General features: G+C 37.8%; 1 protein-coding gene across 2 annotated transcripts; it reads left to right on the forward strand.

Moving 5' to 3' along the window:
• Positions 1-892: 892 nt before the first annotated feature.
• ddhd1b (DDHD domain containing 1b) lies at positions 893-21,968 on the forward strand. Of its 2 annotated transcripts, none has more exons than XM_082146676.1 (13): positions 893-2,101; positions 3,717-3,923; positions 4,267-4,395; positions 5,971-6,118; positions 6,196-6,305; positions 6,412-6,518; positions 6,769-7,016; positions 10,032-10,107; positions 10,197-10,346; positions 12,560-12,624; positions 12,780-12,958; positions 17,305-17,553; positions 19,514-21,968. In XM_082146676.1, the coding sequence occupies exons 1-13, from the start codon at positions 1,336-1,338 to the stop codon at positions 19,693-19,695; spliced, it is 2,616 nt and encodes an 871-aa protein (XP_082002802.1). In that variant the 5' UTR covers positions 893-1,335; the 3' UTR covers positions 19,696-21,968. The 2 variants fall into 2 exon arrangements, with proteins under 2 accessions (XP_082002802.1, XP_082002803.1); XM_082146677.1 differs by having other exon boundaries at positions 899-2,101; positions 3,747-3,923.
• Positions 21,969-22,884: the final 916 nt, after the last annotated feature.

A 22,884-nucleotide genomic window follows, 5' to 3' on the forward strand; every position in this document is an offset into this window, starting at 1 on the left:
GCATAGGGAGGAGCGTTATGAGCGTTACAGCAAGATAGTGAGGGGAAGTCAGATTCATTCTGTGAATCGGCTCTTTCAAACAAATCGTTGAATGGAATCGGTTCAAAACAGATTCAGTTTCACGTCATCACGTAATTGCGGCGTCATCTTGAAATGTTTTTTTTAATAAACATTAACAGTACATTAACTTTATATAATATGCAGCTTCAAATATTGAACATCATACAATTTTATATACAAAACTAAATATACAACAGTGATTTCAAATCAGAATAAAGGTGTATACAATAAAATTCAAATAATTGTATTCAAATATATATATTCAAAATAAATACTTATTCAATATTCAAATCAATTAAAATATTCAAATAAATACTTAATAGTAAAGTTCACAAACTCACAAAGCTTTATCCAACAGTCTCTATGCTGTCTATGGACAGCCTTATATTCCACAAAACAATAAAGTTGGGCTTTATATTAGTATAGGCTAAATACATTTATGAATGCGAAAATTGTTCAGAAATATTTCAGTAAAAAATTAAATAGAACACTTTTCATTCTCTTTAAAATATTCGGTGAAGCCAAAAAAAGTGTGTTTTTTCCATAAAACTGAGAGAGGTCTTGAAATTGAACATTTTCATTGATAAATAAATATGTCTGTATCTCACACCACATTATAACTGAATAATGGCAAAATAAACACAAGGTTTCATGATAGTTATTACAGAAAGTACAGAGGTCTATTTACGTGTACTAAATAATTAACATTTGTACACTTAAACACAAATAGCATATTACGCTTTTGATTAATAAGGTTGTAATTTGTATCATGCACATAAAAACAAAGTTATTTAGAATACAGTTTGCATTAAGTAGCATCCTAATAATACTCATATTTCATCAGCCATATAACACAAGGCAAGGAAAACATTCACGGTTGAACAGTTGATGGATTCGAGAACCGCTCGGACTAGATGAATCGTTTGACGACTCGCTCAGACTGATTCTGTGAACAGCTAGATCCGACTCAAGATCCGTTCACTCATCGGACGTCGCTACAGAGCAGAGGGGCTCCACCACTACAGGCGGCATATTAATGGAAAGTGAACAGGTTGGCGTGTCCGCCCTATAAGTTTAGGACTGTAAGCGTGAATTCGCTTTTAATCAATGGCGTTTCAAGTTCGGCGTCTGTGATTGACGCATCTGTACAGATGCTGGCCGCTTTGGTCGCGCCGGAGGAAGGAGAGGTTTTGACATCGTTAGATTTGTTATCATAATCAGCTGACCGGTGCTGAAATCGCTCCGTTTGCTGTTTTCCAGAAAGCGTTGACAGCGATGAGCGCTTGTCAGGACAACACGTCTTTGAGTTTTTCGGAAAGCAGGGAAAATGTCAGCGGGAATGAATGGGGAAGGATGGATGATTCGTATACGTCTTGCTTTGACGAGCCCACGGGCGACGCGATACACGACGGGATGAATGCGGTGCAGTCGGGCATAGACGTGCATCTGCCGCTTCCCCTAGGCCAACGCGAACTGATGCTAGGCCTGGTGGAAGAGGGTTTCCCCGTCTATCATGGCCGTCTCGGTTCTGATCCGGACTCGGACTATCTCGACATCCCCAGCGACCCGATCTACAGCGAGAGCGACGGGAACGTCACCACGAAAAAGCGCAACCGCTCCAACAGCTCGCGGCACCGCGGGGAAGTTGTAACGGAACTCGGACCCGAAGAGGTGCGCTGGTTCTACAAAGAGGACAAGAGGACCTGGAAACCGTTTGTTGGACACGATTCTCTGAAAATCGAGTTGGCTTATCGCAAATTCTGCGAGCTTAACCCGAACGAGGTCAAACGGAGGGAGGCCAGTGAAGAAGCAGAGGATTTATTCGAGTCTCCGTCAGAATGTGAAGAGCCGGCGGTCCGGAGACAGTCCGCGGCGGCGGCAGCATCGGCGCCGGGATACGAGAGCTCGGATGCGGGATGCTGCTCAACGGACGAGACGGAGCTGGAGTCGGAGACCATCAATGTGGAGGCAGTGTGTGTCCGTGGAGGACTCTACGAGGTGGACATTAAAGGGAAAGACTGTTATCCTGTATACTGGAACCGTGAGTGTTTTTACAATCTTATTGCATTAAAGAAAACAAACAAGACGCCTTAATTCAAACATATTTGTTATGTGGTGTTTGGAAAACAAAGAGAGGTTTTGCCGAATGTTAATGTAGGCTAGTTCTTCTTATACATACAAGTTACAACGATAGTACATACTTGAGTCTGACAAAGCGCCATTAAAGTATCCTAAAAGTAGGCCTAATGTAAATACTGTATTCCAAATCTTCTATGAAGCCATACGATAATAAACAGTGTTGGGCAAGTTACTCTAAAAAAGTAATTGATACTACAGCTATACATCATCAACAGTTGTATTACTCTTATCAATTAGCCTAAGTATTGGATTGTATTACTCATTACTTTAGTTAAACAATGCAAGGATAGACATGAAACTGCACTTTTGATTATTTCTAATAAACAATATTCAACTGCATAAATTATTCTTAAACTGATCAGAGTTTGTAAAGGGAGTAAAGGTTTTTTTACATTAAAAACATACATTTTAACCTTACATTTTGATGTTAAATCCACTATTGTTTTATATAGTATTTATATATTGTTCTAGTCTATACCGTATTTAATGCAATTAGCCTACATTAGAACAGAAGTAGGCTAACTGTAATTACATTTCTGAAAAAGTAAGAATAATTCCTTACTTTACCTTTTCAAGGGAAAAGTAATTTACAGTAATTAGATTAATTAATAATTTATTACACCCAACACTGGTGAGAAACAAAAACTGAAATTTAAGTCTTTTTTTTTTTGTCAAAAATCTTTGCAGTAGCTCTCAAATCATATTTAAGCATAAGCTCCATATCCAAACTTGACCCTGCAAGATGAATTGCACCAGATTTTACGTCAATGTTCGAATGTGGCTTTCAGCAAATAACACATCTAAGGGGACATTCCCACAGAACATGTTTTTTACATTCCAGTGCGTTAGGCTACTCTTCCATTGTTTTTCAATGTAAATATGCGCTAGACGGACGTCTTTATCCGAGGCGCTCGCTCTCGCGTCTTTTGAGCGCGTCTAGTGCATGACACAGCATTCTAAAAACGCAAAACCGTCAAACTCAAAAATGTGTTATGTATCCTAATCCTCAAACAAAGGTAAAATCCGTCGAACAAGAGTAAATGTGACCGCACCTTCAAGTCAAGTCATTTATTATTGTCATTACAAGTTACTAAGTAAAATGATAAACTTACTTGAACGCTACTCCACATACTATAGACAGACCAAATACAATAAACCTCACTTCAATATAAACAAAACTATAGGAATTACCAAATGATTTCTAAACCAAATGACAGGCGTAGCATGGCACTTCGCTTCTCGCCTCGACCCGTGAAAGACACCTTTATATTGGTTCTTCAGTGGACATGAGCCGTAAAACAGCTGTAGGAGTGTGACCCAAATTTTCTGAGACTCCCCGAAATTTGTCTGAGGCTAAGCTTCATCCCAAAGACCATTAAAATCGCCATCTGTGAACCTGACACGCTAGGTGAGCAAAGACTCGTGATTTTACCCCACAACAACAGAAATTCTTTAGGAAAAACAGTTGTAAACCAAAAACGTACAGTGTGCTTAAGTCAGATGAATTGTTGCTTTAGGACAACAATTCGGACTGCTTGTCTTTACAGAACAGGACCACATCCCGGTCATGAGAGGCCAGTGGTTCACGGACGGTACCTGGTTGCCTCTGGAGGAAGAGGACAGTGACCTCATTGAACTGGACCACCTGGCCCGTTTCCGAGGCCAGCAGATGAAAGACACCTTTGACACAGAAGCGGTGGCCATCACGGTGGACAGCAAAGATGGTAACAGACCATGGAACCAATAGGACTCAGGGTTAGGGAGGCTTTGTACTAGGGGTCAAGCACACAAAAAAGATCGACTTAACATTGAAGCTTAGTTCAGCTGACCCAGAGGCACAGTCATGAATGTGCTACATCCCAAACCCAGACATCCTGTTTGTCCCATAACACATTTGAACTAAGTTAAACTGACTTGTATATACTGGTATCGATTTTCAGTTGTGTTTGCAAATACTTAAAATGCCCCTTAATTGAAATGAACTGATCTAGTTAGACCACTTAAGATTACTTAACACTCAGGTAATTTGAAACAGACCCGTTTAACTTCTGCTCTTAATTCACTCAGCCATTCACAGTTTGAAACTGAGCCGTAGCCATGTGGACTGGCACAGCGTGGATGAAGTATACCTTTACAGCGATGCCACCACCTCTAAGATTGCACGAACAGTCACTCAGAAACTGGGGTTCTCAAAAGGTTTGTAACACCCTTGATTAGTAAGTACTTTCTCAGTGGTGTTGTTTACTTGTAGACCACATGAAATGGCTTGATGAGTTCAGTGTTCTATGTTATGTTTTCTGTTTTCTTGGGCAGGACATACTGAAGGCCCAATTTATTAAATAGGCCAAATGGCTAAACTCAAAATAACATACTGGCATACTATTTTACTCTTACTAGTGTAGATTCAGCACTATTCACTACTTGCTAGTTCGATTGGACAAAAATGTATGTGCAAGATGAGTCATCAATATTTTGAGTCTTTTTTTCTCACATGAAATGAAGAGAAAGACATTCACTTTTTAATTCATGGATCTGCTTAAAGTACATTATTGGAGTACTACATGATTTCAAAACAAATAGACATGGACTAAAAGCCAAAATAAAAACATTAAAAATGTTATGTGGTCTTTAAAGGTTTAGTTCACCCAAAAATGAAAATTGTGTCATTAATTACTCACCCTCATGTCCTTCCAAACCCGTAAGACTTTCGTTCTTCTTTGAAACACAAATGAAGATGTTTTAATGAAATCTGAGAGCTTTCTGTCCCTCCATTGATAGCTACGCAACTAGCAGTTTGACCCTTCATAAAGTTCATAAAGAGATTATAAAACTAATCCACATGAATTGAGCGGTTTAGTCCAAATGTTCTGAAGAGACACAATCGCTTTATATGATGAACAGATGAATTCTCGTGTTATGCAGCACATTTGAGCTTCAGTAAGAACCAGTGAGGTTCATTCTTGTGTTACGCAGCACGTTTGAGCTTCAGCAAGAACCAATGAGGTTCATTCTTGTGTTACGCAGCACGTTTGAGCTTCAGCAAGAACCAATGAGGTTCATTCTTGTGTTACGCAGCACGTTTGAGCTTCAGCAATAACCAGTGAGGTTCATTCTTGTGTTACGCAGCACGTTTGAGCTTCTGCAAGAGTTTTGTTCTTGCACATCAAGCAGGTTCAGTTAAGCCTCTCTTTATGTTCTCTGATCATTGTTTATATGTGAATAAAAGTCTAAATTAAATCTGTTCATCATATAAAGTGATATTGTCTCTTCAGAAAATTTGGACTAAACCTCTCGATTCATATGGATTAGTTTTACAATCTCTTTATGAACTTTCTGAAGCGTCAAAGTGGTAGTTGGATAGACTGCCAATGAGGGACAGAAAACCCTTAGATTTCATTAAAAATATCCTTATTTGTGTTCTGAACATTAACGAAAGTCTAATGGTTTTGGAACGACATGAGGTAAATGATGACAGCATTTTTTATTTTGGGTGAACTAACCCTTGTGAAAAAGAAGTACACTTCAAAACTTTTAATTCAATATTACAAAGTGCACATTTTAAAATCTCTTTAAAGTACACTTAAGTGGCCTTTTATTTGAATTAATTAGTATCATTTTATCTGCAAGTATAGTAAAAAAAAAAAAAAAAAAAAACCTTTTAAGATTGTACATTCAACACAGTTAAGTGCACTTCTTTTTCACAAGGGAAGTCACTGTTAAAACTAAAGATAAAATAAAGTGCATGGTTATCAATTTAGCATGTCTGGTTAGCCTCCAGTAGTGGGACGCGTCTCCACCGAGGTTACGTGGAGGAGGCGGCTCTAGAGGACACGCCCCCTGAAACAACGCACATAGTCTTTGTGGTACATGGGATTGGCCAAAAGATGGATCAGGGGCGGATCATTAGAAATACAAGCATGTAAGTCCACAAATCACACAGCTGAGTCTGCAAAAAACATCTAGTCCTGAAACTGATGCATTTCATTGACGGTTTAGGATGCGTGATGCTGCCCGCAAGATGGAGGAGAAGCACTTTTCTGACCGAACAAATGAACACGTTGAGTTCCTTCCTGTGGAATGGCGATCTAAACTCGCCCTTGATGGAGGTATTGCCTATGGTCAATGCTAAAAATATAAAGTGCATTATGTTTGAAAACTATTATCAGTGATAGACATGATTATGGCTTATTTATGATAAGTCTACTTTTTCAGACACTGTGGACTCCATTACTCCAGACAAAGTGCGAGGTCTGAGAGACATGCTGAACAGTAGTGCAATGGATATTATGTACTACACAAGCCCTTTGTACAGGGATGAGGTGATTTACATCTATAGTTCTCTACTCTTTCATTCATTTTGCTCTTTTTTTCAGTTTTCTAACCCACATACAAGATTTTTAAAGCATCATATTTGGGCTCCTGATGTGAAAGCACATCAAAAAAAGTATACTTTAAAGCTCAAAAGACGTCCCACTCATACACAGACGCACACTCTCTCCCACTCTTTTCTAGTGCACAGATAAAGTGTCACACTTGTTCGTTTCACGCTCTCTGCACTTGCATCCTCAGATCACCCGGGGTCTGACCAAAGAGTTGAACCGACTCTACATGCTCTTCTGCGAACGCAACCCAGAATTTGCAGAGAATGGAAAGGTGTCCATCGTCTCCCACTCACTCGGCTGTGTCATCACCTTTGACATCATGACAGGGTGGGACCCTGTGCGCTTTGTTCACAAAGACGTGGCAGATGCTGTGGAGGCTGATGTAAGCAGACAAGAGCGTCAGCTACTGGAGGATCTTCGTATGACATGCTTAAGGTTTACAACTAATTATAGTTACACTCTACACTCTCATGAAATTAAGTAAAGGATGTAAGCAACCATGCAGAACACTCTAGCATAGTGGTGCCTGCAGGATTTCTACATGGAAAAACAACACTAAAAAGTCACAAAATTCAATATATGCTCATTAAAAATGCAACTCTGCTAATGTCTAGTATGTATGTAACTACTGTGCACTTTTATAAGACTTGAGACTCTTCAGACTAAATTATCAATGACACTCTGTAGACACATTTTAAATATTTTGAAACACAAAAATGGAAAAAGCAACAAAATGGTCCCAGACATCCATCTAGTACATGTTCATATGTTCAGAATAACAGCGCGGGCGGACACAAAAACACTTTCGGTGTGAAAAGTAGCCTTTAGATTCAATTGTTTGTAGGTGAACATCCACTTTATTCCATTGCTGTTTGTTTTCTGTGTTCTCAATACTGTCTGTTTTACCGACTGAGAAACCGCTTTTGATGATTCAGTGAGACAGTGGATGCGAATCAATTCAGACTGTTTTGCAAACCTGTTTGGCCAACTTATTGGAAAGAGAGAACCGACTCAAATGAATGATTAATTCACAAATGCTTAGCATCGCTGGGTTGGTCAGTCGACAGAAATACGTCATATGTAAATACTGAAAAATCTGCAGGGTGAAAGTGCTCTGGTATTCACAGTATGTACAGCTGTAGGTGCCTGTAGCATAGCAAAATGCACTCAGAACACCCTTTTAAGACACCAACAACCTCTCAGCAATCGCAAAGCAACAGTTTAACAATAACCATTCAGATGACATGCTAACCACCTCTCAAAACACTCTAGCAACACGTTCACAATCAGCCAGGACACTCTAGTAACATGCTAACATCCACCCAGAACACACTAGCGAGTCACCCAACAACCACTCAGAACACAGTATCAACATGCTAACATCCACCCAGAACACACTAGCAAGTAATCCAACAACCACTCAGAACACAGTATCAACATGCTAACATCCACCCAGAACACACTTGCAAGTAACCAACAATCACTCAGAACAGTATCAACATGCTAACATCCACCCAGAACACACTTGCAAGTAAACCAACAATCACTCAGAACAGTATCAACATGCTAACATCCACCCAAAACACACTAGCAAGTAACCAACAACCACTCAGAACAAAGTATCAACATGCTAACATCCACCCAGAACACACTAGCAAGTAATCCAACAACCACTCAGAACACAGTATCAACATGCTAACATCCACCCAGAACACACTTGCAAGTAACCCAACAACCACTCTGAACAGTATCATGCTAGCATCCACCCAGAACACACTAGCAAGTAAACAACAATCACTCAGAACAGTATCGACATGCTAACATCCACCCAGAACACACTTGCAAGTAACCAACAATCACTCAGAACAGTATCAACATGCTAACATCCACCCAGAACACACTTGCAAGTAACCAACAATCACTCAGAACAGTATCAACATGCTAACATCCACCCAAAACACACTAGCAAGTAACCAACAACCACTCAGAACAAAGTATCAACATGCTAACATCCACCTAGAACACACTAGCAAGTAACCCAACAACCACTCTGAACAGTATCATGCTAGCATCCACCCAGAACACACTAGCAAGTAACCAACAATCACTCAGAACAGTATCGACATGCTAACATCCACCCAAAACACACTAGCAAGTAACCAACAACCACTCAGAACACAGTTTCAGCATGCTAACATCCACCCAAAACACACTAGCAAGTAACCCAACAACCACTCAGAACACAGTTTCAGCATGCTAACATCCACCCAAAACACACTAGCAAGTAACCCAACAACCACTTAGAACACAGTAGCAACATGCTAACATTCACCCAGAGAACACACTAGCAACACACTAACAATCACTACCAACATTGTAGCGACTACATAGCAACATGCTAACATCCACTCAGAGCACAAGGTTGGGCAACTCTGACCCTCAAGATCCACTTTCTTCCAGAGTTTTTGCTCCAACCCAGATCAAACCCACCTGCATGTAGCTTTCTAGTAATTCTGAAGACCCTGGCTGCATCCGAAAGCTTAGGCAGCTGACTTGTCGCCTCTTTGTCCTATCAGGTACTGACTTCGCAGGCAGCGTTTGCACACGAAGCTACCTCACGAAAGTGATTTCGGACAGGCTTCTGAGACAGCGTTATGGTTTAATGATCTAGAGCTAAACAGAGAGAGCTTTGATGATAACTAAGCAAATATTTTTTGCTTAGAAATAACATCAAAAGTGATATTGATCAAAATGTTGATCAAAAACGTACATTTACACTCAAACTGACAAGGTAATGACAAGTTTTTTAGCTTAACTGTCACGAAAAGGAACGCACAGGATTGTGGGATATCAAAGGCAGCCTTAAAAATCAATCAGATGACGGTATCTCAGGAGACAGGAAGTGAAGCTAATGTTGGATTCGGACGTGCCTTGATGCATCCTCCGAAGGCTTTTAAGCTTTGGGACGCAGCCCTTGATTAGCTTGTTCAGGTGTGTTTGTTGGTTAGAGCTAAACTCTGCTGGAAAGTAAATGTTGTAGGCCAGAGTTTCCCAGCCCTGCCTCAGTATCTGTTTAACAATGTATAATAACCATCCACTCTTGCATTGTGGCTGTCGGTTTTGCACAGGCTAAGACCACTCTTGTTTTCTTCAGAAAATGTAAAAGTCGTTGTTATTGTTATTTTAATTTTAATTTCGGCTTTACGATACACTAACATTTCGAAAGATTATCTTTTACAATCTGTTAGTTCTTAATGTATTATCCATTTGTTCAGTTGCCAGTTGCATTGATTTTACTGTTCTCATGTTGTTTCCGATGCATTCATTGGGTTATGTATTATTTAAAGGTTTTTAGTTTTGTGTGCACTCTACTCCATAATGACCATCCCTCTGTTAATCTGGTGTGTGTACTTTTCCTCTCCAAAAATCTAATTTAATATTCATTTGCAGAATGAGGGATTTGGAAGATAAGCTTCAGCATGTCCAAACCTCATCCTCAAGACCCTCTCCAGCCCTGAAATTCAAGGTACGTTAGTATAAATAACCTTCACTTCCCCTTCCCACCATCTGTTTGTGTAAGTTTCATGTAATAAACCATGTGATTTGGGGTTGTAGGTGGAGAACTTCTTCTGCATGGGATCTCCTCTGGCTGTGTTCTTGGCTTTGCGAGGTGTCCGTCCTGGAACCGACGGAACGCAGGACAACATCCTACCTAAATATATCTGCCAGCGGCTTTTCAACATCTTCCATCCCACTGATCCTGTAGTGAGTGATGGTTTTTGGAGTATAAAGATAGCCTAGGATCAGATTTCTCAGTACAGGTCCATATAAATTATGAGCCCATTTAAAAAAAGTCAAATGATTGGTAACACTTTACAACAAGGTTTCATTTCTTAACATTAGTTAATATGAACTAACAATGAACAATACTTCTACAGCATTTATTAAATCTTGGTTAATGTTAAAGGGTTAGTTCACCCAAAAAGAGATTTTGTCAAGAAGTGATTTAGTCAAAATTTCCTGAAGAGACTCAATCGCTTTATATGATGAACAAATTTAGTTTAGGCTTTTATTCACATTTAAACATTGATCAGCAAACATAAAAATAAGATAAACTGAACCTGCTTGAGAACAAATCTCAATGAACCTCATTGGTTCTTGCTGAAGCTCAAACATGCTGCTTAACATGAGAATGAACCTCATTGGTTCTTGCTGAAGCTCAAACGTGCTGCGCAACACACGGGAATGAACCTCATTGGTTCTTGCTGAAGCAAGCTCAAACGTGCTGCGTAACACACAAGAATGAACCTCATTGGTTCCTGCTGAAGCTCAAATGTACTGCATAACACGAGAATGGACCGCATTGGTTCTTGAGGAAGCTCAAATGTGCTGCGTAACATAAGAATGAACCTCATTGGTTCTTGCTGAAGCTCAAACGTGCTGCGTAACATGTGAATGAACCTCATTGGTTCTTGCTGAAGCTCAAACGTGCTGCGTAACACACGAGAATGAACCTCATTGGTTCTTGCTAAAGCTCAAACGTGCTGCATAACACACGAGAATGGACCGCATTGGTTCTTGCTGAAGCTCAAACGTGCTGTGTAACACAAGAATGAACCTCATTGGTTCTTGAGGAAGCTCAAACGTGCTGCTTAACACAAGAATTAACGTCATTGGTTATTGCTGAAGCTCAAACGTGCTGCTTAACACAAGAATTAACCGCATTGGTTCTTGCTGAAGCTCAAATGTGCTGCTAACACAATAATTACCTCATTGGTTCTTGCTGAAGCTCAAACGTGCTGCGTAACATAAGAATGAACCTCATTGGTTCTTGCTGAAGCTCAAACGTGCTGCGTAACACAAGAATTAACCTCATTGGTTCTTGCTGAAGCTCAAACGTGCTGCGCAACACACGAGAATGAACCTCATTGGTTCTTGCTGAAGCTCAAACGTGCTGTGTAACATGAGAATGAACCTCATTGGTTCTTGAGGAAGCTCAAACGTGCTGCTTAACACAAGTATTTACCTAATTGGTTCTTGCTTAAGCTCAAATGTGCTGCGTAACACAAGAATGAACCTCATTGGTTCTTGAGGAAGCTCAAACGTGCTGCTTAACACAAGTATTTACCTAATTGGTTCTTGCTGAAGCTCAAACGTGCTGCATAACACACGAGAATGAACCTCATTGGTTCTTGAGGAAGCTCAAACGTGCTGCGTTACACAAGAATGAACCTCATGGTTCTTGCTGGCTCAAACGTGCTGCGTTACACAAGAATGAACCTCATTGGTTCTTGAGGAAGCTCAAACGTGCTGCGTTACACACGAGAATGAACTTCATTGGTTCTTGCACGTCAAGCGAACATGCTTGAGCTTCCATTTATCATAACTGTTGATGAATGTTTATATGTGAATAAAAGCCTAAATCTGTTCAGCATATAAAGCTATCATGTAATTCAAATTTAGAAAAACATGTCTTGAGATTCGAGACTTTGTGCGGCTCTTTGTATTAAACTATTCTGTACGTACATGATGTTGTTTTATTCATAATTGTGCATGTATGAAATGATATAAGATTTTAAATCTTGTGTATTTATTTATTTTTTATTAACAAGACATAGGTGCTTATACTAAGTAAGAGACCAATGAATTGCATATATACAGTGTATATATATATATATATATATATATATATATATATATATATATATATATATATAATGTGTATATTTACACACACACACACACACACACACACACACACACACACACACACACACACAAATAAAGGAGAGAGAAAAAAGAGAAATTAAAACGGCAAAATATATAGATGTTATTTCATTGCTTTGAATAAACAGTTTAATGCGGAGCATTAATATTTTTTGTAATTAAATGTGTATAATATGCAAATATCAGTCAGAAAATATGAATAACTTCTAAATATGAATAACATCTAAATAAAAACAAATGGTTTCCTGCAGGCATACAGATTGGAGCCTCTCATCCTGAAGCATTACAGCAATATATCACCTGTCCAGATTCACTGGTGAGTAAAGCGATGCTTTAGCTAAATTGAAATGTGCCCCCCCCCAATAATCATAAAGGATAAATGAATGAATAAGAAATGTTTTTTTATCAATAAAAAATTTACATACGTACGTGTGATTTTATTGTATACAAAAAAACCAAAAACATTTTTAGGTACAACACCACCAGCCCTACACCGTATGACCAGATCCGTCCCACTCTACTGAATCCGTCAAAGGAAAGTGCTTATGTGTCCGATACGGAGAGCCTCCCGAGCCCATGCACCTCCCCTCCACAGCCCCGCAGACACTACGGCGAGTCTATCACCAACCTGGGCAAGGCCAGCATCATGGGTGAGATGGAGAGGAAGATCGTTAAAGACGACTGGAAGTGTAAAACACTTGCAGGGAGTGCAGGATGTGTAGTGTGTGATGTAGGAGTAGAATTACGGTTCCCAAATATCGAGATAATGGCGGTCTACCTTCAATTACTGAGCATTTGCAGTTTAAACCATCTGATTTGAATGTAAAAGCGATAAACAGAAACAACTCAGCAAAGCATCGGATCAATATAAAGCAATTAGGAAGTGTCAATAATAAATCTTATAAATATTTTATATATATATATATATATATATATATATATATATATATATATATATACTACCGTTCAAAAGTTTGGGGTCAGTAAGATTGCCCTAGAATGTGAAATTGAATTTATCTTGGCATAGTTAAATAACAAGAGTTCAGTACATGGACATGACATAAAGTGAGTCTCAAACACCATAGTTTTCTCTTTCTTATTTAAATCTCGTTTTTGAAAAACAGCCCTGAAAAACAGGCGAATCTCCACATAACACCAACTGTGACGCAACAGTCGGGATCATTAATATGTACGCCTCCAAAAATGTGCATATGCCAGCCCATGTTCAAGGCCAGGCGAAACTGCGCAGCCGAATCATCAGAAGTTCTGCAGGTGAAGGATCATAGGGAAAATGGCAGATCTATCTCTAATCTATCTATCTATAATCGGATACCGCTACAGTTTAATTCGAAGTTGTTAGTTTGCTCTGCCCATTTCACCACGGACTGTTTTTCTAACCTGGAACAATATCAAGCAGCCAGGCTTCTCTCGGCGTCCCAAACGGACGAAGGGGGGCGATTTCACCACTTCTGAATAAGAAACAATATCAAGATTATAAAACTCCTCAAAAAACGCGCACACACTCAAACCTGACTGCACATCACATTTTTGACTTTATTGATTCATGCTTTTATTCCGGAGTCCCTTTTATTTTATTGCTCCGGAGTCGCATATCAGTCACAAAATGCGCCACGGGGAAGAAAAAAACATCTATAGCCTAAGTCGCACTGGACTAAGTCGCATTTTTTTAGAAATTTATTTCACAAAAAATAAATAAAAATTTTTTACAGACAGTTCTCCGTTACGGACGTGAGCGCTCTAAAGTGGCACTAAAATAATGTTTTAAAACTTTCACAGAGACCTCAAACTGAAAGCACAAAGCCTGTCTTTAAATTTAATTTCGTTTTGTATTAATTGTATCTTAATTTTAATCGATGTTTCATCAACAAATTGTCTGGATTTAATAAGAAGTAGCATAAATATAGGCTATTAGAAAATAAATAATCAGGATACGGAGGCGCTGGCGAACCTGGAGCTCGTCTCATAATGAAACTCAGCGTAGGCCTATAAGGTAGCCTATTGCCTCACAGACCTGAGACATATAGATAGCTTGAAATGTCTACTTTTAAGCAGAACAATTCAAAACGAAAGAAAACAGACTGCGCTGCTTATGTAATTCGTATGAAATGTGCATTTCTCTCTGGCGCTGCGAAGATCGCGAGTCGTCAACTTCATCTGTCTAGCCGACACTGACATAAAAAATAACTGTTTTATTAGTAAACAATTAAAATGTCTCCTGCTATATTTTACATATTTGCCTGTTCCTTACAAAACACTGACAGTGGGGTTTTTGACGTTTTTTTTTTTTTTTTTTTTTTTTTTGAGCAGCTGCGGACAAATTCTTTCGAAACACAAACACACACAATATTACGTAACACTCTGCGCTTATGTTTTAAAAAGATAATTTAACATATAAATAAACATTTTTAAATAGCCCACTTAAAGTGTTTATTACAAATAAATGACTAAATGCTAAAAATTTATACATTTTAATATACAAACATATGCGTTGCATTTACAATTCTGTGAAAACAGGGGGTGCTGCAGCACCCCCACTTCCCGCGGCCCTGCAGGCTGTCATCTGCTCAATGGTCATCACTGCAACCTTTTATGTGATGGGAATAGATCTAAATACTTAAAAAACTTCTCATGATTCGTTAATCCCGATAGCTGTAATAGTAAAAACGTGTAAAAGTTTTCCAGATAGCTCGAATGCCAGATTTCATATGCAAGCATGTCAGCCAATCACAGCAGTGGGCGTTTACATTGAAGTCTCACAGCAGACACGCCCCTTCAAACAGAGCGTTCAAATCAGGGGATGAAATCAGGCTAGGAAATATGCCTTTTATTTCTAAATTATAACAACTTTTGATCTAAAAAACATACTAACATTATAAGGGCACCCCAGGAAACATTCTAAAATAATAAATAATCCATTCTAGGGCACCTTTAATGTTTTTTAAAAAAAGTAGCCTATCTTCTGCTCACCAAGGCTGCATTTATTTGATTAAAAATACAAACAAAAACAGTAATATTGTGAAATATTATTCCAATTTAAAACAGCTGTTTTCTATGTGAATATACAGTAAAGTGTAATTTATTCCTGTGATCAAAGCTGAATTTTCAGCATCATTACTCCAGTCTTCAGTTTCACACGATCCTTCAGAAATCATTCTAATATGATGATTTGATGCTCAAGAAACATTCATTATTATTATCAATGTTGAAAACAGTTGTGTAATTTTTTTTTTCAAAATTCTTTGATGAATAGAAAGTTCAAAAGAACAGCATTTATCTGAAATCTGATCAAAAGTTACAGTAAAGACATTTATAATGTTAGAAAATATTCTATTTTAAATAAATGCTCTTGTACAGTTCCCGCTGCTTCAGGAAAGCCTATACCATCCTTAGGGACCCCTCCAACCCTGGTCTCCACAGGACAGTAAAATCACGGACAAACAGACTTAAAAATAGTTTTTACCCCAGAGCCATAGTTGCACTAAATGCTGCTAAGTCTTGAATTTACAAATGGGAAATATCCATTATGTGAAATTAGGGCTATCACGTTATCGGATTTTTCACACCACGGTTATAGAGGCCAAACTAATTCACGGTAACAATATCTATAGAAACCTTAGGGAAAAAAAGAAGAAAAAAAACCTATGTTATTAGTCAAATTCATCTTTACTTTGTTTATTTGTTTATTATTAATAGTTTTTAATCACAACTAATACCTTAACCTGTTAACTTGAGTCCCCATTTGGAACCCAAATCCAATAAATGGCATACCCAAATTAAAATACATAGTTTATGAAACCTTCGGATTTCAAATATTGTAAACTCATTTGAAAGAAAACATTTGCCAGCTTGTTGTCATATCGTCAGAATTAATTAAATAAATGATATAATTCAGAGATTTATGGAACATTTTTAAGACAATGTTGTATGATTTAATTCAGAGGAGACTAAAATGTTAAGCGTTTTAGCTTAGCACAGCATTCAAAATACAATTTATTAGAATAACAGCATATTATACTCCAAAATCACTTTATAGCGTCAGCCAAGTGATTGAAATAACTTCCTTCTGTTGTTCCTTCTTCATACTTCACATTGAACTGATGTGGCTTCTTATCACAGAATGAGGCAGAAATTATTATTTTATAGTATTCTGTACAGTGATAAAGACTGTCTATTAGCATTGCATTATAGATTATTCTGACGACAATAACCAAGATGGCATGAAGAACACAGATAAACCATATTCCATAGTCACAATGGTGTGTTAAATGGTGTGCATTTTATTCAGCTAAAGCGATGGCTGGATGGTCTTTGTCCATATTAGGGATTTCCTGGAACATCAAAAGTTTAATACTTCTATGTGTTTCTCACTTGTGGACTTTCTGTGCAAATGTGCCCTCCAGTGTTGAGTATGAATGAAACAAATTCCATGTGAGAGTTTAGCATTCCATAATGCTGACATCACATTTTGTATGTCACATGACATTTTGGGTAAAAATACAACAAAAATATTACTCTCTAAAGCTATTTGAAGTAAACATATGATAATCCGTAAGTTTTTATCTGAATTAGCACACTTTTGGACTAAAAGCCTCAAGGAATGTAAATATAACAAAACACAGAGAGGCGTCATCAGTTAACAGGTTAATGTAACATTTTCCCTTTCTGGACTAGCAAAATAATTGCAACTTACTCTCTGTATAGTGGCGAAATCTGCAGGATGTGGGTGAACAGGTTGCTGGTATTGCCCCCTGTTGTGCTCAGAGTTGATCAGAATGGGGTGTCTAAGAAATCATTTTCTGTAATCCCCAAAAACTCCATACTTGTTTTTTGCAGTTGGAGGCAATGCAACAGTAAAGTATCATTATTAATTGTACGATGACAAAAAAGATATTCAATTCAATTATAGTTATCACTTATGGTGTGAACAGGCCTTTAAAATGTAACAGTAACTACATACATGTGTATTTTTCCACAGGAGCGGCAAGTATAGGTAAAGGCATCGGAGGTATCCTGTTCTCCAGATTTTCCCGCTCGAGTGGACAGGTGGGGGGTGTGGAGGAGGAGCCATCAGACTCAGAAGGTGGGGCATGTGAGAAAGGGGAAGAGGGCAGATCTGTGGAGTTAGACGATAAACTGGAGGAGAAGATTGAGGAGAAAATCGAGGAGAAGGCAGGAGACACCAGCATGTCACAATCAGCCTCTGTCATTATGGATAACTCCTCCTGTAAGTGGCTCAGAAATTGTACACTGCTGATTTAATTGCTTTCTGATAACGATAGTTTTTATTGATAACTTTTTATAATAATGGAAGCCTGTTTCTGCCTCTAAATAAAAAAATAAAAAAGGCTAATTGTGAGAGTTTAAAATAAGAAGTAAATTCAAATTGTCAGATAAAAAGTTGCAATCACGTAACACAAAGGTGTATTACGAGATTTAAAATCTCGTTGCGAGATACAAAGTCTAAATTGAGATATAAAGTCAATTTAAATATATATCCCCATTTTATAAAATAAACTCACAATTTCAAGAAATAAAGTTGCAATTATAAGAAACAAAGTCATGAAATATAGTCAAATTGCCAGATATAAAGACACAGTGAGAGATATAAAGTCGCAATTATGAAAAACATATTGTGAGATTTGAAATTATGTTGCGGATATAAAATTGTAAGATATAAAGTCACAGTTGCCAGAAACAAAATCACAATTGCTAGATATCAAATCATGTTAAAAAATTTACATTATGGAGTTACTGTCACATTGCAAGTTGCACTTGCAAATCGCAATTGTTAGCTATAACATCACACTGGAAGATATAGGGCCCTATTATAACGATCTAAACGCATTGTCTAATGCGTACGGCGCAAGTGCACTTAGGGCTTGCCCGAATCCACGTTTGCTAGTTTAAAAATGTTCGGCGCGCCCAGCGAATGGTCTAAAATGGTTGTTCCAATTCTCTTAATGAGTAATGGGTGTGTTTTGGGCGTAACGTGTTCCATTCCCTTTCCCTTTAAAAGCTAGTTGCGCTCGCACCATGGCGGATTCGCTATTTACACGGTGGAATTTGTATGCAAAAAAACTGAACGCTTCTCTAGCAAGGAAACAAATCAGCTCGTGCGCAAGGTTAAAACGCGTGAGTAGACCATCTACGGTACAAAGTGAACGCACGTTGTGGACCCGCCTATAGGCGTACATTACTAACGCACTCTTTAAATGACAAAAAATTTGCACCATTGACTTCAGACCAGGTTTCAGTTGGTCAATGGCGCAGTCTATTTCAGCTGCCTCAAAATAGCAACGCGCCCAACAATGCACCTGAACACTCCTCGTTTTCAGACCAGCACGCCCATGGACGTGCAAATGGGCGCAAATGCATTTGCTATTTAAACAACGTGGCAATGGACATAATGATAAAAAATGATAACGATGTCGGGCTGAAACTAGCAAAAAACACTTGCGTCGCATTGCGCCGGGTGTATGATGGGGCCCATAGTCCCAATTTGGAGAGATACAGTTATAATTTGCTAACTATAAAGTTACAATTTGTGGTATAAAGTCAAATTGTTTGATATAAAGTTACGACAAAGTCACAGTCGCACAAATTTTTTACTCTGAGACGGAAACGGCTAGCCTGGTAATACCAAACTCTGCTACTTCGCTTTGCTTCGTAGACAGAGTCTGGAATGGCATAATAGAGAAGTGTTTTCTCTCCCGCGGGGGGGCGCTTGTCTGAAGTTTAAAATCATTGGTTACCCGTAAGCCAATCACATAACGTTTGGTTATGGCGTGTGTTATGCGCATGCTCAGCCGCATCTAACTTCCACTGTAAACACATGTATGATGCGAAAACAAAAACCATCGAGCGAAAATACCGGAGTGAACATGGCTGTGAACGACTTTTGCAGATTATGTGAAGTAAATCTATGCATCCACGGTACAATCAGCGTCTACGTCACGGCTCTCAGCCCGCCCTCTGTTCGTTGATTGGCCCGGCTGTTTTCAGGCCGGAGGAAAACGGAAAGCTATGACGCTGTCTCAGACTGAGTACAGAAGCGAAATGAAATTGAGCGGAAGTACGAAGTCTGACGTAGTCAGGCTAGGAAACGGCTTCCATAAAGAAAATTCGCTTGTGCAGAGAAATTCATCAGACCTCTAACACCTGTCCTTCTTTTTACTGTTTTTCAGTGGAGCTTGAGAAACGCATCGACTTTGAGCTGAGGGAGGGCCTGGTGGAGAGCCGCTATTGGTCAGCGGTGACGTCACACACGGCTTATTGGTGCTCACACGATGTGGCTCTGTTTCTGCTAACGTTCATGTACAGGCCAAATGAAGCGAATGACATGACAGAGGACAACTCTGAATCATAACACACACACACATATGAACTCTCGCACCCTTGATCACTCCCTTAATTTAGTTTAGCAGACCTTGTTCACTGTGCGTCAGGGATCCTTGCCTTGTTTCTCCTTAATTTTAGAAGCACACCCATGGAAGAGACTTACTCTCTCCGCTACATCCGCAAACTAGGATTGTTCTTAACCTCGATCGATGAAATGATGACAATGATCCTACTTGTTTCAGCTTGGACAATTCACACCTTGAATCTTCCCAAAGTTGCAAACTCTTCATATTGACTGATGTGTATTAACTTAACTTGTGGTTGGATAGTATGACTGACAAGAATGAATTGGAGGTTCACAATCAGAAGGGTTTGAGGAATGCATCTGATGTGATCTATTTATTGGCCTAACAATTATACTTTTTAAGATTTTTTATAAATTAAGCTTTACTTGTATGTTTACTTTATTTAGATGATAAAAAATAATCTGCATCTCTCCTAAAAGTGGCCAAATATTGAGTTGATAGTCGGTGGAAGCAGTGCACATAACCACATCATTATATTCACCCTCATGTTGTTCCAAATCCATGTGACTACAAAAGGAGATATTTTGAAGAATTTTACTAGTCGCTTTTTCCATGCTATTATAGTGAATGGAGACCAGTGTTATTTTTGCATAAATTATATACTTTTGTAATATTTTCTGGTTTCATTTAAATTTTTGTTAAACTTTTAGTAATTTTGTTGTTTGTTTTTATCTTTTTTTTTTTTTTTTTTTGTCTATACAGGTTTTGTAAATTTTCGTTTAAAATTTACTAAAACTAAAACTTTAGTTCATTTTAGTTAATTTAGTTCTTTGTTAAAGTGAAAATGAGAAATGTTGCTTTTTTATTTTATTTCTGTTGTCTCTTATTTTATGTAACAAAATAAGTTTTTTTATTTTTTAACAGTTTTAGTTATAGCTAACGATAATAACTTTGAAGACTGAAGCTTTTATGTTTCAAAAAGCACCATGAAGTTTTTTATAAAAGGGAAAATATTCCCATTCCTTTGAATTTAATGTGAACAGACTGCAATTGTATTTGGTATTCCCCAAACATGTTGTATATTCTTAATCCAGTACATTCTTAAAGGGATGGTTAACCCACAAATGAAAATTCTGTCATAATTTACTCACCCTTATGTTGTTATAAACCTGTTTGAGTTTCTTTCTTCTGTTGAACACAAAATAATATATTTTGAAGAGTTTTGGTAACCAGACAGTTGATAACCATTGACTTTCATAGTATTTTTTTTTTCCTACTATGGAAGTCAATGGTTACCATCAACTGTCTGGTTACCAAAATTCTTCAACATTTATTATTTTTATTTCAACAGAAGAAAGGAACTTGTACAGGTTTGGAACAACATAAGGGTGAGTAAATGATGACATAATTAAAAAGAAATTTGGGGGGTGAACAATCCCTTTAAGAAATGATCCATTAGTCTTACATTGAAGAAAAGAAGTCATATGGTTTTGGAATCTCATTGGGGAGAATTATGACAGAATTGGTATTTTTGGGTGAACTATTCCTTTAAAGACATTTCTGGTCTTGTTCCCTCTTCCTTTTTTTCTGATACACCGAGACATTAGTTTCTCCTCTACAATCGCATGATAGACACTGAAATCTACTGCATATTTGAACTGCACCCTTTGCTATGATTATCTCCACCGAATTATAGTTTATTCTTTGACATGCATGAAAGAGAAAGTCCACAGAGGCTTAAACTAAAAAAAAAAAAATCCTTAAAACTGGATCTCCTCTTAGTTCTGTCCAGGTTGAAACACTTAACATTTTTCATATATAGCATACTCTTTTATGCCAACAATGTGCAATCGGCATATCAAACACATTACTGTTTTCTAATGTATTACTGCACTAAAGAACCACACAGTCACAAAGACTTTGCCATTTTGAAACGACTACCGTTTTTTTTTTTTTTTTTTTTTTGTTAAGTTTGTGTTTTATGTATTCATTTTGTATGATTTGTTTACAGTAGTCCTGAAAATCGACACCCCCATGCCTTTACGATGACGAGAAAAGCACTTAACATTTCTCCTTGCCTCACCCTTGAATGTGCCAATAAACTGAACTGTGAGATCTTCATTAGGTCTGTGGTCAGAGGGTACGGTCTGCATTATGTGCATATATATTAGAACTGGACTCCAGCGTGTCTGTTCATGTTTAGCTTCAGTGAACGCCGAGCTGTTCCTCTTTTACGAACCTCGTGATTTTCATTAAAGTTGATATCGACCGCCTGCTCTGTCTCATTCTGTGAATTACTTTTAAATCCTGACTCTATAGTTAATATATAGGATCAACTAGTGTTGCTGTGGACCTTGGAAAGCAATATAACTTTATTCATCTCTGAGGGGTCATTTAGATTTAGCAATACACAATAGACACTAGAGCTGGTGGGTTGTGTCACAGGTCACCAGTAGCGTATACTATACACTTTTAAAATGGAAGGTTAAATGCTTCACATATATTTTGTTGTTAATGTCAAATGCTGTGCATAATATAAAACTCAACTGTACTTTAATGTAAATCCATGTCTTTTATTTATTTATTTATTTTATTTATTAGCTAATAGTATATTTTGGGCCAGTGTTTGTTATATGTGTTAGGATGGTAGCCTAAATTGCACTTGAGCGCTTGCTTGTACATTTTAAATTTCTATTTTCTATTCCACCAATGGCATGCTAATAATTTGAGATATTGTTGTGCCTTTACAGCTGGGCTATGATAATGATGAAAATTATAAAATTTAACCCCTTAACTGTTGATCATAGACGTGAAAATACACTGTCCAAACTGAAATGTTTTTAATTCATGAATGCTTTGGAATACAGACCTAAGGTTGGTCTCTTTTTAAAGAAGACACTCAAGAGTATTGCTACATTTTACCTTTGTATTATATTTTTATTATTATTTTTATTTTATTGTATACAATATTTAATCTACAATTGCTATAAAACCAAAGCCATATGTCTAACCAAGTTGTGTTCCAAATTTGAAGTTGATATCACAAAAATTGAAGTTCCCATGAGATTTTAAGTGTTTGAAACGTTTCAAAACCAAAAATAGCCACCGGGTGACAGCCACTGATTTTTTGTTTGTTTGTTTGTTGTTGATGCATTCAATCAGTCACAAATTAATACAATTCTGTCACAATA

The sequence above is a fragment of the Leuciscus leuciscus genome (genome assembly GCF_965113295.1).
Source record: "Leuciscus leuciscus genome assembly, chromosome: 19".
In the NCBI taxonomy this organism is placed as follows: Eukaryota; Metazoa; Chordata; class Actinopteri; order Cypriniformes; family Leuciscidae; genus Leuciscus; species Leuciscus leuciscus.

Coding starts and splice junctions, on each gene's coding strand:
- ddhd1b (XM_082146676.1), top strand. CDS start 1,336: ATGAGCGCTTGTCAGGACAACACGTCTTTGAGTTTTTCGGAAAGCAGG. Junction 4,396..5,970: donor GAAACTGGGGTTCTCAAAAG/GTTTGTAACACC, acceptor ATGTCTGGTTAG/CCTCCAGTAGTGGGACGCGT. Junction 6,306..6,411: donor TAAACTCGCCCTTGATGGAG/GTATTGCCTATG, acceptor CTACTTTTTCAG/ACACTGTGGACTCCATTACT.